This window comes from Oncorhynchus mykiss, chromosome 8 (assembly GCF_013265735.2).
Source record: "Oncorhynchus mykiss isolate Arlee chromosome 8, USDA_OmykA_1.1, whole genome shotgun sequence".
Classification (NCBI taxonomy): domain Eukaryota; kingdom Metazoa; phylum Chordata; class Actinopteri; order Salmoniformes; family Salmonidae; genus Oncorhynchus; species Oncorhynchus mykiss.
In genome coordinates this window covers 63700936-63716160 of record NC_048572.1, presented here as the reverse complement: position 1 = coordinate 63716160, position 15225 = coordinate 63700936, and the positions used below count along the sequence as shown (strand labels likewise).

Sequence of the window (15225 nt, the reverse complement as noted above, 5' to 3'; positions counted from 1 at the left end):
GGAGCTCCAGATCAAATTGCTACTTCAAATCTAACATCAAACAACAAAGCATGTCAGGTATATCATAAAATACGTCTAGAAACTTGAATCATTAGTGCAGCTGTCTAGACAGAGACTATTGAAAACAAATTCATGGTCTAGGTTGTTTTGGGTTGTTTTGTATTCATCTCTGCCTTTAAAATAAGTATCTGGTGAGTTGTATTGGAAATACAGTCGTTATTTGTAGCTCATTGAGTGTGCAGACAACTGTCCTTGATATAGAGAGTGCATGGGTGATGTAAATACAAGCAGGTATGAGTAGACCCAAGTAGCCAATACTACATGCGGATACAATGCCATGCGAAAGTATTCACCCCCTTGGCATTTTGTTGCCTTACAACCTGGAATTAAAACAGATTTTTGGGGGGGTTTGTATCATTTGATTTACACAACATGGCTACCACTTTGAAGATGCAAAATGTTTTATATTGTGAAACAAACAAGAAATATTAGAAAAAAACTGAAAACCCGAGAGTGCATAACTATTTACCCCCACAAAGTCAATACTTTGTAGAGCCACCTTTTGCAGCAACTACAACTGCAAGTCTCTATAAGCTTGGCACATCTAGCCACTGGGATTTTTGCCCATTCTTCAAGGCAAAACTGCTCCAGCTCCTTCAAGTTGGATGGGTTCCTGCTGGTGTACATCAATCTTTAAGTCATACCACAGATTCTCATTTGGATTGAGGTCTGGGCTTTGACTAGGCCATTCCAAGACATTTAAATGTTTCCCCTTAAACCACTCGAGTGTTGCTTTAGCAGGATGCTTAGGATCATTGTCCTGCTGGAAGGTGAACCTCCGTCCCAGTCTCAAATCTCTGGAAGACTGAAACAGGTTTCCCTTAAGAATTTCCCTGTATTTAGCGCATTCCATCATTCCTTAAATTCTGACCAGTTTCCCAGTCCCTGCCGATGAAAAACATCCCCACAGCAAGATGCTGCCACCACCATGTTTCACTGTGGGGATGGTATTCTCGGGGGGATGAGAGGTGTTGGGTTGGTGCCAGACATGGTGTTTTCCTTGGTTGCCAAAAAGCTCAATTTAGTCTCATCTGACCAGAGTACCTTCTTCCATATGTTTGGGGAGTCTCCCACAAGCCTTTTGGAGAACACCAAACATGTGTGCTTATTTTTTTCTTTAAGCAATAGCTTTTTTCTGGCCACTCTTCCATAAAGCCCAGCTCTGTGGAGTGTACGGCTTAAAGTGGTTCTATGGACAGTGTCACATTCTGACCATAGTTCTTGTGTGTTTTCCTTGTTTTAGTGTTGGTCAGGACGTGAGCTGGGTGGGCATTCTATGTTGTGTGTCTAGTTTGTCTGTTTCTGTGTTTGGCCTGATATGGTTCTCAATCAGAGGCAGGTGTTAGTCATTGTCTCTGATTGGGAACCATATTTAGGTAGCTTGTTTTGTGTTGGGGTTTGTGGGTGATTGTTTCCGTGTCTGTGTTTGTTTTCACCACACAGGACTGTTTCGGTTTTCACATTTATTGTTTTGTATTTTGTGTAGTGTTCTCGGTTATCGTCTTTATTAAAGATGTTTAACACTAATCACGCTGCGCTTTTGTCCTCTCCTTCCCAGGAAGAAAGCCGTTACAGACAGATACTCCAATCTCCGCTGTGGAGCTTTGCAGCTCCTTCAGGGTTATCTTTGGTCTCTTTGTTGCCTCTCTGATTAATGCCCTTGCCTGGTCTGTGAGTTTTGGTGGGCGGCCCTCTCTTGGCAGTTTTGTTGTGGTGCCATATTCTTTCCATTTTTTAATAATGGATTTAATGGTGCTCCGTGGGATGTTCAAAGTTTCGGATATTTTTCTATAACCCAACCCTGACCTGTACATCTCCACAACCTGTTTGAAGAGCTCCTTGGTCTTCATGGTGCCACTTGCTTGGTGGTGCCTCTTGCTTAGTGGTGTTGCAGTCTCTGGGGCCTTTGAGAACAGGTGCTGAGATCATGTGACACTTAGATTGCACACAGGTGGAGTTTATTTAATTAATTATGTGATTTCTGAAGGTAATTGTTTGCACCAGATCTTATTTAGGGGCTTCATAGCAAAGGAGGTGAATATACACTGCTTAAAAAAATAAAGGGAACGCTTCAACAACACAATGTAACTCCAAGTCAATCACACTTCTGTGAAATCAAACTGTCCACTTAGGAAGCAACACTGATTGACAATAAATTTCACATGCTGTTGTGCAAATGGACTAGACAACAGGTGGAAACGATAGGCAATTAGCAAGACACCCCCAATAAAGGAGTGGTTCTGCAGGTGGTGACCAGACCACTTCTCAGTTCCTATGCTTCCTGGCTGATGTTTTGGTCACTTTTGAATGCTGGCGGTGCTTTCACTCTAGTGGTAGCATGAGACGGAGTCTACAACCCACACAAGTGGCTCAGGTAGTGCAGCTCATCCAGGATGGCACGTCAATGCGAGCTGTGGCAAGAAGGTTTGCTGTGTCTGTCAGCGTAGTGTCCAGAGCATGGAGGCGCTACCAGGAGACAGGCTAGTACATCAGGAGACGTGGAGGAGGCCGTAGGAGGGCAACAATCCAGCAGCAGGACCGCTACCTCCGCCTTTGTGCAAGGAGGAGCAGGAGGAGCACTGCCAGAGCCCTGCAAAATGACCTCCAGCAGGCCACAAAAGTGCATGTGTCTGCTCAAACGGTCAGAAACAGACTCCATGAGGGTGGTATGAGGGCCCGACGTCCACAGGTGGGGGTTGTGCTTACAGCCCAACACCATGCAGGACGTTTGGCATTTGCCAGCGAACACCAAGATTGGCAAATTCGCCACTGGCGCCCTGTGCTCTTCACAGATGAAAACAGGTTCACACTGAGCACATGTGACAGACTTGACAGTCTGGATATGCCGTGGAGAACGTTCTGCTGCCTGCAACATCCTCCAGCATGACCGGTTTGGCGGTGGGTCAGTCATGGTGTGGGGTGACATTTCTTTGGGGGGCCGCATAGCCCTCCATGTGCTCGCCAGAGGTAACCTGACTGCCATTAGGTACCGAGATGAGATCCTCAGACCCCTTGTGAGACCATATGCTGGTGCGGTTGGCCCTGGGTTCCTCCTAATGCAAGACAATGCTAGACCTCATGTGGATGGAGTGTGTCAGCAGTTTCTGCAAGAGGAAGGCATTGATGCTATGGACTGGCCCGTCCGTTCCCCAGACCTGAATCCAATTGAGCACATCTGGGACATCATGTCTCGCTCCATCCACCAATGCCACGTTGCACCACAGACTGTCCAGGAGTTGGCGGATGCTTTAGTCCAGGTCTGGGAGGAGATCCCTCAGGAGACCATCCGCCACCTCATCAGGAGCATGCCCAGGCATTGTAGGGAGGTCATACAGGCACGTGGAGGCCACACACACTACTGAGCCTCATTTTGACTTGTTTTAAGGACATTACATCAAAGTTGGATCAGCCTGTAGTGTGGTTTTTCACTTTAATTTTGAGTGTGACTCCAAATTCAGACCTCCCTGGGTTGATAAATTTGATTTCCATTGATCATTTTTGTGTGATTTTGTTGTCAGCACATTCAACTATGTAAAGAAAAAAGTATTTAATAAGAATATTTCATTCATTCAGATCTAGGATGTGTTATTTTAGTGTATATGCACGCACCACTTTTCTGTAAAAAATAATATTTTTTATTTTTTAAACAAGTCGTTTTTTTAATTTCACTTCACCTATTTGGACTATTTTGTGTATGTACATTACATGAAATCCAAATAAAAATCCAGACAAATTACAGGTTGTAATGCAACAAAACAGGAAAAATGCCAAGGGCGTGAATACTTTTGCAAGGCACTGTATGCAATGGTTCCACTGAGGTTAAAGTCGGCATTTGAAAAGAGATGCTATTCTATTCTGCAGTAAAGCAAACAAGCTATTGAACTGATCTACCAAACAGTCAAGAGCAAATGCAGCCAATTCTGAGATCACATCTGAGTTCCAACCGCATCATCATCCTCATTCTCAATATCCACAAAGTCCAACAGACACCCTACAATCACAGTCAGTCACTGGTTATTCCTGACAGTCATTTTCCATTACTGCTTGATATTTGTGACTCATGTTCTCATTTCAGGACTACCGACCATCAAGACAACAGCTGTGGCATAGCAGGCCAGATCCTGCTTGTGTCCCAAATAGCACCCTATTCCATACATAGTGCACTACTTTCGACCAGATCCCTATGGGTCCTGGTCAAAAGTAGTGCACTATAAAAGGAAATAGGGTGTCATTTGGGGACACAGTCCCTGAGACCCTGAGAGTGTGATGAGTGAATAGAGTAAAGGGCTCTCCTCCTCTCTTCTGCTCTCCTCTCCCTTTCACCTCTGCTGGTGCATGATGGATTAGGAAGGCTGTGTTGGATCCAGGGGGCGAGTAGCCTTGTCCGTCCCTGATTGGCACTCCGATAAGCTCGGAGGCTGGTGCGGTGGAGAGGGAGAGGAGGGAAAGAGAGAGGAGAGGAGGGAAACAGAGAGGAGAGGGAGATTAGGAGAGAGGAGAGAAAGGGGGACAAAGGGGGAGAGACACACCCACGGGACCTTTCTTCTTTGAAGGACAGCCCATTACATGGTCAGGGTTGAGCACTGCCGACTGGACCAGCCCTGCATACACAGTGATGTGATTGTGCTGACGCCCACAGGTCATAGCTCATCTCACCCCCACCCCCCTTGGCTGCATGGCGTGGACTAGCGTTAGCACCTAGCGGCTTCAGGGGGTCAAGGTGCCAGACGTCCGTTACTCACGATTAGCCGTGTTCCACTCCAGCGGCTTGTAATTGCAGAGTCAGGTTTCATTGGGTTTGCAGGAGGCAGGCTCTCTATACCCCAGTGGTGAAGCCTATAGACTGTCGTGGAAGTACAGTATATAGGTTTTGACCTGACACTCCCTCCATATTAAGAACATGTCAAGGAAGAGGATATTTGATAGAAACTTTAACACACTACTGCTCTACTAAGTTCTAGGTAGGTATGTCAAAGTCTGTTCAGGCTATGTTTTTAAAATGTAATCAATGAGGTGTAGTGGTTGAGGACAAATTGAGTTTCTCTACTGTATCTGTCTCCTGATGAAATGATTTAGATTTTATTGCCCAGAAACAAACTGTGTAATTTAGTATTAAGAGACCAGAGAGGTCACAGGGGTGTGAGGGAAGAAAGCTGAAAGGCATTGAGATTGAAGGACGTGTCGAACATCTTGACAAGATGCACTTCCCGGTGGTCTATTTAATTTTTCATGAGAGCCACATAGAGCTTCAGCCCTGAAAACAGAAACGTCAGGCTAGGGAGTCCTTGAGAATAACAATATCTGATACTACACCAATCAATGATATGAATCATTTCAGCTGAGAATTGAAAAGCTCTATTGACAGGAGAGCTTTTTCTCACAGATTAGATGTGGAGTTTTCTTTACCACTTCTACCATGAATTTAATTGTCTAACTCCACCGCTATACTGTACATTCTGTATATTATAACAAGGAGTGTTTGTTCAACACTACATGTGTTGATTTGAATGGAGGTTGTTTGGATGTTATTCATTTAAGGGCGCTGATAATGCACTGTATACAGGACATAGTTCTGACACTGCATTTGGCCTAGTTCCTTCCATGGAGTGTTTAACATATTATATGGGCTTTCTGCTGTTGGCAGGTCATTATTTCATCTCACTGTCGCTGCGATTCTAGAGTCCTCAAGCTTTAGCAGTGGTGCAGAAATACAATCCCGCACCACACCAGAGAGTGAGAGAGACGTCCTCCCAGCAAAGCACGCTGTGCTAAGGATTATTTTAGACATTCTCAGATAGAAGTGGGAGGGAAATACGAGAGAGAAAGAGAAAGAGAGAGAGAGGACGAGTCCCCTTCCAACAATACAAAGACAGCAGGAGTACCAGCCAGTATGCAATGTTTAATCTTGCCTATCCTTGGAATTACACTCCACAACCATTGGCATTACAGGGACGTAATATAATATGTTTCCTTCCATTATGTTTTATTTATGACAGGCTTAATACATTAACAATTGAGGAGGGATTGATTCAAGGCCTCGTCGTTGAAAGAGTGAGAGAATTGTTGGAAGGTTTATTACAGAATCAATTAAGTTTACCCCCGGCTTACACAAAGCCCCAGCACCATCAGCATGCTATGGTTTGCTGTCACTCCGAGTGGCTCCTATCCTGCCTCTGATAAGGATTTCTGGCTTGGCAGAGAACAACAGGCAACCCAAATAATATTAATATTAGAAATTGGAGGCAGGAAGAATGAATCACCTTGGAATATGAATGACATTTTCACCAGGTTTTACGGTGATTTGTCAATGTCATGGGAATTGGGCAGGATTTCCATTGTCTCTTGAATAGCAAGGCTGTCAGACACAGAGAGAAGGGTGAGAGTATATAACAAAGGAGGCACTGTATAAATATCATGACATTTCAACCCAAAAGAGAGAAAGAGAGAACCTGAAATTCATAGTGCGAAGCGACAGGATTCGTTAAGAAATGTATGTAGTTAGCTAAATGGAAAACTCTAATACTTAGGCTGTCACACCCTGATCTGTTTCACCTGTCTTGTGCTTGTCTCTGCCCACCTGGTGTCTCACATTTCCCCCCCATTATCCCCTGGGTCCTTATACCTGCGTTTTCTGTTGGTCTGTTGCCAGTTTGTCTCGTCTTGTCTTACCAGCGTGTTCTCCCATTTGCCATTTTTTCAAGTTTCTGTTTTCTAGTCCTCCCGGTTCTGACCTCTGCCTGCCCTGACCCTGAGCCTGCCTGCCGTTCTGTCCCTTGTTGACGCTGTCTTGGATTACCGGCCTCTGCCTGTCCTGGACCTGCCGTTTGCCTGCCCCCTGTTTTGTAATAAACATCTGCGATTCTAACTGTCTGCCTCCTGTGTCTGCATCTGGGTCTTATCCTGAGTCGTGTTATAGGCTAAATCATTATCACTTGACATTATCACTTGACTACCACATCTAATGGTATCCACATGTAGTCATCCTTAAGATTCCCGGTCACACAAGAAAAGTGTTGTCTTGAGACTACCACTTTATGATCATCTACCATGTTCATTGAGCTCTAAGTCCATTTATTTTATGGTTGTCGACTAAACCTTGAGGACTGTTTTTCTTTCTCTCTGCGTTCTGCCTTTAATGGGACGAAGTGGTAAATAACAGTCTGAGTCCTAATGGACACCTAAGAGAAAGGGAAAGGAAAGGGGGACACCTAGTCAGTTGCACAACTGAATGAATACAACTGAAATGTGTCTTCCGCATTTAACCCAACCGCACCGAATCAGAGAGTTTGGGACCTAAGTGCTCAGCCAATAAAATAAAACCTCAATTGCCTCTTTATTAATGCAGCATATGGCAATAGTGTACATCAGCCCTCTTTGGGACTTTTTCCAAGCAAATAAGTACCAACGTACATCATCATCAAGTCATTGGCCTTTTCTCTTCTTCTATACTAAAAGACTGATAGACATCCTCGGTCTTCAGTGTAGTAATATTGTGCTTGCTCCTACTCCAAGCCCACCAATCATTCCAAATGTTCGTTCCCTGTCATCTTTGAGAATGATTCACCTCTTTCCCCTCTCCTTCCTCTCTACGCTGAACAGAGACTTCTGTGTAATACTCTGCACTCCAGTTATGAACAGCCCAGTTCAGAGTCAGACTGGCTGCTTGTTTCGCTGGGTCGGAGAGTGTAACGCAAGTAGCTTTACACTGTCTGCTCTCCGCTCTGCAAAACAGTACGAGTGGTTCTTAGAACACACAGGAACACACAGTCACAGAGGGCCCGAAAGAGTTGCTCATAGGATCAATATCCTATTCCTTGGTCAATTGCACAAACCTCCTTTTCTGCTTTTTCAACCAGTGTGGGTTATTAGACCTGAGGAGGAAAATACAACAATAAAGAGAGTCTGAGCAGTTTATCAGGAGATTTCTTAAGTCTGCCTGAAGATAATGATTACCTCTTATGGGGGGGGGGGCTTGAATTTCTGTACTACTTGGGTCAAGGAAAGATATCTAAAGGCTCGTCAAATCAAATCAAATAACATTTTATTGGTCACATACACATGGTTAGCAGATTTTAATGTGATTTTTTGTGCTTCTAGTTCTGACCATGCAGTAATATCTAAAAAGTAATCTAACAATTTCACATCAGCTACCTTATACTACAAGTCTAAAGGAATGAATAGGAATATGTACATAGAAATATATGGATGAGCGATGGCCGAACGGCATAGGCAAGATCCAGTAGATGGTATAGAGTACAGTATATACATACATATGAGATGAGTAATGTAGGGTATGTAAACATTATATAAAGTGGCATTGTTTAAAGTGACTAGTGATACATTTATTACATCCTATTTTTAATTATTGAAGTGGCTAGAGATTTGAGTCAGTATGTTGGCAGCAGCCACTCAATGTTAGTAATGGCTGTTAACATTCTGATGGCCTTGAGATAGAAGCTGTTTTTCAGTCTCTCGGTCCCAGCTTTGATGCACCTATACTGACCTCGCCTTCTGGATGATAGCGGGGTGAACAGGCAGTGGCTCGGGTGGTTTTTGTCCTTGATTATCTTTTTGTCCTTCCTGTGACATCGGGTGGTGTAGGTGTCATGGAGGGCAGGTAGTTTGCCCCCGGTGATGCGTTGTGCAGACCTCACTACCCTCTGGAGAGCCTTATGGTTGTGGGCAGAGCAGTTGCCGTACCAGGCGGTGATACAGCCCGACAGGATACTCTCGATTGTGCATCTGTAAAAGTTTGTGAGTGATTTTGGTGACAAGCCACATTTCTTCAGCCTCCTGGCATTGCCCCTTCTTCACCACGTTGTCTATGTGGGTGGACCATTTCAGTTAGTCCGTGATGTGTACGCCGAGGAACTTAAAACTTTCCATCTTCTCCACTACTATCCCGTCAATGGATAAGGGGGTGCTCCCTCTGCTGTTTCCTGAAGTCCACGATCATCTCCTTTGCTTTGTTGACGTTGAGTGTGAGGTTATTTTCCTGACACCACACTCCGAGGGCCCTCACCTCCTCCCTGTAGGCCGTCTTGTCGTTGTTGGTAATCAAGCCTACCACTGTAGTGTCGTCTACAAACTTGATGATTAAGTTGGAGGCGTGCATGGCCACGCAGACATGGGTGAACAGGGAATACAGGAGAGGGCTGAGAACGCACCCTTGTGGGGCCCCAGTGTTGAGGATCAGCGGGGTGAAGAAGTTGCCTCACCACCTGGGGGTGGCCCGTCAGAAAGTCCAGGACCCAGTTGCACATGGCGGGGTCGAGACCCAGGGTCTCAAGATTAATGACGAGTTTGGAGGGTAATATGGTGTTAAATGCTGAGCTGTAGTCGATGAACATCATTCTTACATAGGTATTCCTGTTGTCCAGATGGGTTAGGGCTGTGTGCAGTGTGATTGCGTCTGTGGACCTATTGGGGCGGTAAGCAAATTGAAGTGGGTCTAGGGTGTCAGGTAGGGTGGAGGTGATATGATCCTTGACTAGTCTCCCAAAGCACTTCATGATGATGGAAGTGAGTGCTACAGGGTGATAGTCGTTTAGCTCAGTTACCTTAGCTTTCTTGGGAACAGGAACAATAGATAGAGACTAGAGACAAAATAACTGACACTTTTTGTAATACTGTAGATGAGTTAGCTGACAATGCCACCAAAATGATGTGCACGCTTCAATGGGTCAGCAGTCTGTGTGTTGTGGTGATTCTGTGTGGCCAGATAGCTAGTGAAAATGACAAGAAGCTTCCGTGTGAGGAATCGTAGTTGGCTTGTTTCAGTTATTTTCATATTGTTCTTGATACCATGACTTGTTTAGAGATGTTTTGACTGATGCCAGGTCTTTGCTAATATGGCAAAAAAATTCACTAGCTATCTAACCAACAACTGTAATGATGTATTTGCTCATTGTGCAAATCTATTTATGTTTTCAATAAACATTGGAGACCAAATATAATTGACATGTTGTCAACACTAAGCCAAACATGTCTGTTTTGCCACATAGTTGCGTGAACATGGGTTTTGATGCTAAACAACCTACCCGTCTATAAGGTTCCATTCTTTTGAAATGCTAAAAGTGTCAAGGTCCATTCCATTAGGATACTGATATGAAGTAATCTGCCTCACCATCTCAGGGGGGAGAGATAACCATGTCATGTGTTGATAATCACGAGGAGATCAGCCTATAGCCTCAGCTTATAACATAGAGGGCAGCAAACATAAAGCCCTCAGCAAATTGCAGTACTTGTAAATTGTAATTACTATGAATAATTTCCAAATCATGCAGGTAGTTAAAGCATACTTTGATTGTTCTAGCATGGGCACCATACTGTGTTTGTGGAAACGGGGATTTAAATGATATCATTCAAGTGACTATGCATGTCTTCTGATACAAGTATTGAAATGAATCCAAGGCTCCAAGCAATCTCCATGTCACCACTAGGACAATCAGCACCCTCTGTGACTGCAGGCTTTAGTCTGTGTGACCAACACCCCCTCTCTAACACACATGTCCCAGCCAGCCAGCTAGTGCTGAACACGGAGGCATCAGATGAGACAGCACAGAATCAATCACTCAATCCACCGCTGCTTTGTAGATCAGCTTTCACACTCTGTTCTGTCACGCATGTCGGTGATACTTAAAGACTATGATTAAACACTAATTATGATGTCATTATGTTACATCATATGGTATTGTTTCTAATCATCTAGTTGAAAATGGAATCTAACCTAACATATATTCTCCAGTGACTGTAGATAGCATCTTCCTTTCCTCTTGTCATCAGCATGTTAACAGCACCGCCAGCAATATTAAGTGTTCCTTTTTTAGTCCCTCAATCTGGGCCTCCTTCCAGTGAACATGATGAGCATCATGGGGGCGACAGGCAAACGTTGGCGTTGGTTCCTGGCAGGTGTTACAGCTCTGCAGTAGCTAGACTCAGACCCCACCAGAATCACGGACACCCCGTTCAGCCGCCCACGCAGAACATACTGTTATAACAGTAGCTATGACTGTCCAATGGCTGGCTGTGCTTAGTGTCCTTGGTAAGTATGAATACACTGCTGAGTCTCTATCTGAGATCAGGTAGGAGTCCACTGGGTGAATAGGGAGGGTTATGTATCTGTCTGCCCGGCTTTCCCCCATTTGTTTTCCCACTGGTCATGTGACGTGTGATGCCATGTCATGTGATGTGTGATGCCATGATGTGATGCCTAAGCTCACTGCACAGTAACGGGGTTGAAGCTCTTCGCTGCACCACCTGTGTCTGTGCATCTCCTGGAAGAGTTCACATGTTCAGAATCAGATTAGGAGCAGAGCAGAGTAGACCCTCTCTTCTGCTGAGTGACAGAGCTGGTACTGAATCAGCACTAAGGCTGCTGGCCCGGGGTGTGGCAGCTGGAGAAGATATCTCTCTGTCTCTGGTGAATTTCCCTCAAACAACTGTTTTGACTCATAGGACATGGCAGAAATGATCTGCAAGCATGATAAACTGGGAAATGATCCCATTTTCCTCCCTACTGCTCTGCTTCCTCCCCACAGCTCTGAGTAAAAGGCTCCGACTTACAATCATTTAACACTCTGGTGCGTGTGATGGATAAAGTGTCCTCCTACGAAAGAGGAGGATAAGAAATGGCAGCAGCAGAACGGTGTGGATGCGATTAGTGAGTCAAAATCCCTTGTATCCTTGGTCTCTGGTTGCCTTGTGATTGTCAAGGCTTCTCTCCCTCCTCCTCTGGTTGCGTTGTTGTGGGAGGGAGTAGATCCCAGTGCAGCCATGGTGTGAAGCCCCTATTATAGTAACAATTCTAGAGCAGCACTCACTATCTGACTGAGCCATATGTTGGGAGTTAACCTAGGAAATAAAACTGCCATGATGTGTATATTGGTTCCTCGTTTAAAAGTTGCGTCATACTACATATAGTGTGCGGTGTGCTGTTTGACGCATCAGCGAGTCGCGGTGCTTGACGTTAATTCTCATTTGAAGCACTAGAGGCATTTTGAGCATATCTACTTCACCTAGTCTTTTTATCATTATTTTATAAACAAAAACACAAAGATGTTGCTGAAAAAATAGTGTATATATGCTTCTTTCTACTGGCTATACTACTGGCTATACAGTATATAAATCATGACTTATTATAAGGTTGTTTTGATTATTATGCAGATTATAATAACTTGACATATTTGTAGGGGGTTGATGCATTTTCTTTAGGGCAAATCAGGTCTGTGATATTCAGTTAGATATTTCAAATTGTAGTATTGTGTCAGGTGAACGTACCATAGTGTACCATTTTCTTTTTTTTAAACAACACGCTTTTACCATCAGTTGTCGTCAGTATTTACAGCATTCCCACACCTTGTTAGTGGAATGTGAACTGCTATTAGACTATCCTTTTGTAAATGAATGGAGGCGTGAATGTTTCTGTCTGAATCTCTCTCCTCTTGCGCTATAGAGTCCAGCATCGGGCAAGAAAATCAGCTGGCGGGTGGTCCCAGAGTTGAGAGAGAACATGGGTAAATAGAATGGCTCAATAAAACTTGATTTTTGAAAAACAAGATACTTCTGCCTTTACAGCCCTACGTTGTTTTAGCTTTATTGGTTGGCTAATTGAGGCTTTCGTTCAAGTGATGAACGGAACATTTTTGCAAATTAAATCAAATGTATGATTTTTGCAGCCTATATATGATTCTGGGAACTGTTTATTTGAGTTTCACTTAAACAATTTTATTATCAAAACCATATTGATTGTAAACATCTTGTTTGTTATGTCGGCTATAGGCTTTCATTGGGTTATTAGAAGACTCTTTTAAAGGGATTTGAGTTGCAACCAACATAATAACCAATCACGACGAGGCGTTGCCAGCTGTGAACTCTACAGCATGTTTCAGACGACCAAGGTGAATGTGACTGTACATCAAATGTTACAATGGTAAAACATTTGAGAACTATTCTTTCGCCTGAGACCATAACTTTGCCTACTCTTAATTCTAGCCTTATATGTTGACATGCATAACGTTATTTAATCAATTCTGATATTTTGAATGTTGTGATAGGTATTGCACTGAATCATACAGTACTATGTCGATTGAAAGCAGAATTCTGATAATATTACCATTATATCAACACACTCGTTACTCCCATTCAAAATCTCTTCTGCATGCGCTACAAAGGAATAACTTGAAATAACATGAAATTGGTTTAATGAAATAATCGAAAGGAAAATGTGATTACTTCTTAGCCTAGTGGTTCTAAGTATTTTAGTACATGGTACACAGACACCATTTCCTAGCTCTCTCAGGCTCAATACTGAGCTCAGTCACATTGGTAATTGTGTTGCACAAAAACAAAAGTCAGATATGTCACAAAACACTCATTTGGAGGGACAGGTCATTTTAGGCTTTATTTCAAAAACACATAAAGTCACAAACCAGAGATGCAACTACACTCTTAGAAAAAAAGTGTTCCAAAAGGGTTCTTCGGCTGTCCCCATAGTAGAACCCTTTTTGGTTCCAGACCGAACCCTTTTGGGTTCCATGTAGAAACCCAAAAGTGTTTTACCTGCAACCAAAAATGGTTCTTCAAATGGTTCTCCTATGGGGACAGCCGAAGAACCTTCTAGATAGCATGTTTTATTTAAGAGTGTACCAATAAATGAGTCTACAAAAATGTAATCAACAGAAAATGTAAAAAATAATCAAAGCTTTTTCCTGCAGCTGCTGGTTGGTGTCTTGGTGAGTCAATCCTCTGGGAGTCAGGGACTTTACTTTGTCACTGTTGCCAATGGAAATGAACTCTATATGAAACTGATTACATTATATTTAATATACATATGCTGCTTGGATAATGTTATGTGCTTCCAGCATCTGACAGCTCAAATGGTGATCTGCACTTGATCTGCCACTTATTAGGCTAGATAAGAATTCCCACAATGCCTAAAACTAGTCCAAAACCAAACAGGCAGGTTACCCTTAATTATAGGTCAACAAACACAAGACTGTGAAAAGAACTCTGTTCTGCTCATCATCCAAACATTTGCATAGCCTAAATAATAGCCTTGCTTTTGAACAGTACAATAGCTACAGCTACAGTAGATGTTCAGGGAGAATAGACCGGATGGAAATGAAAGGGGAAACAAATGCATTGCATGCACGCACATACTCCTCGTTTCTGCTTCTCTGTTCCCAGTGCAGAAGAAGAACCAGCGCAGCATTAATGATAGAGAAGATGAGGCCTCTGACATGGATAATAACGGAGATATGAGAGCCTGGGACATAAATCAAGAGACACGCTGGGCTGAGCTGAGCATGCGGAACCAAACCGCCTGTTCCACAGAGGGAGTAACTAGGGTGCTGCACCCACTGGAAGGACTGACGGAGGACATCAGAGCACATTACCCAACATCCTCCCCTGAATGGTGGAATTGTACGACACTTCTATTGTCTCATGGTGAACAGGGGTGGACATGGAGGGGCTGGGGCACTTGAAGTTGAACGATCCTGCCCCTACATGAATAAGAAGCTCCTTTGACCTCTCTTGAAGTGTTTTGGGAATGAAATGTGTCACTCAGTGGACAGACAAGGATGAAACAGCAGCGTATATTGGATTATCATTCATCTCGTACTGGAAAAGGTAGTGAGGCACAGCATTATAATTCCATAATATCTACGGTTCAATGGCCCACTTTGTTGTGTGGCTAATATCTATTGATAGTTAAAGTTACAGTAGGTCCAGGGTAGAAGAAATGGATCCTAAATCAGTTGATCCTAAACACTAACCTGGGTTATGATATAGATGCCGTAGTCGATCTTCTGCCGTCGTAGGATGGGGTGCAGATAGTGCAGCCAGTACTTGAGGTGGTTGTCTCTGTGTCTGAACGGGATAATGATAGCCACCTTCTGTTTGGCGCGGCAGTCCGGTGGGGTGTACTTGCCCCCCTCTGTCACGTTGGGGTTCTCCTTCTGCACTCGTTCCATCGTCATCTGGGAGGCAAACTCGATGAGGAGGCGGCCCACTGGAGAAAGAAAGAGGGGATGCATTGTCGACATCAAAGCCAACTGGAATGTGCAAATACGGGTAAATGCCTGTGGGAACGCAATGTTTACAGAATTCATGAGAAGGTTGCGTCTGAAAAGCAGTAGTACCAATAGCTTGAAATAAAAACAC

The 15225-nt window shown here is 43.7% G+C and overlaps 1 protein-coding gene across 1 annotated transcript in view; it reads right to left on the bottom strand.

Moving 5' to 3' along the window:
• The window catches only part of LOC110530319 (beta-1,4-galactosyltransferase 2), a 147153-nt gene that overhangs the window by 44354 nt on the left and 87574 nt on the right, over positions 1-15225 (bottom strand). Inside the window, exon 3 of the mRNA XM_021613255.2 lies at positions 14838-15073. Within this exon, the coding sequence (XP_021468930.1) occupies positions 14838-15073 (236 nt within the window). The remainder of the gene's footprint in view (positions 1-14837; positions 15074-15225) is intronic.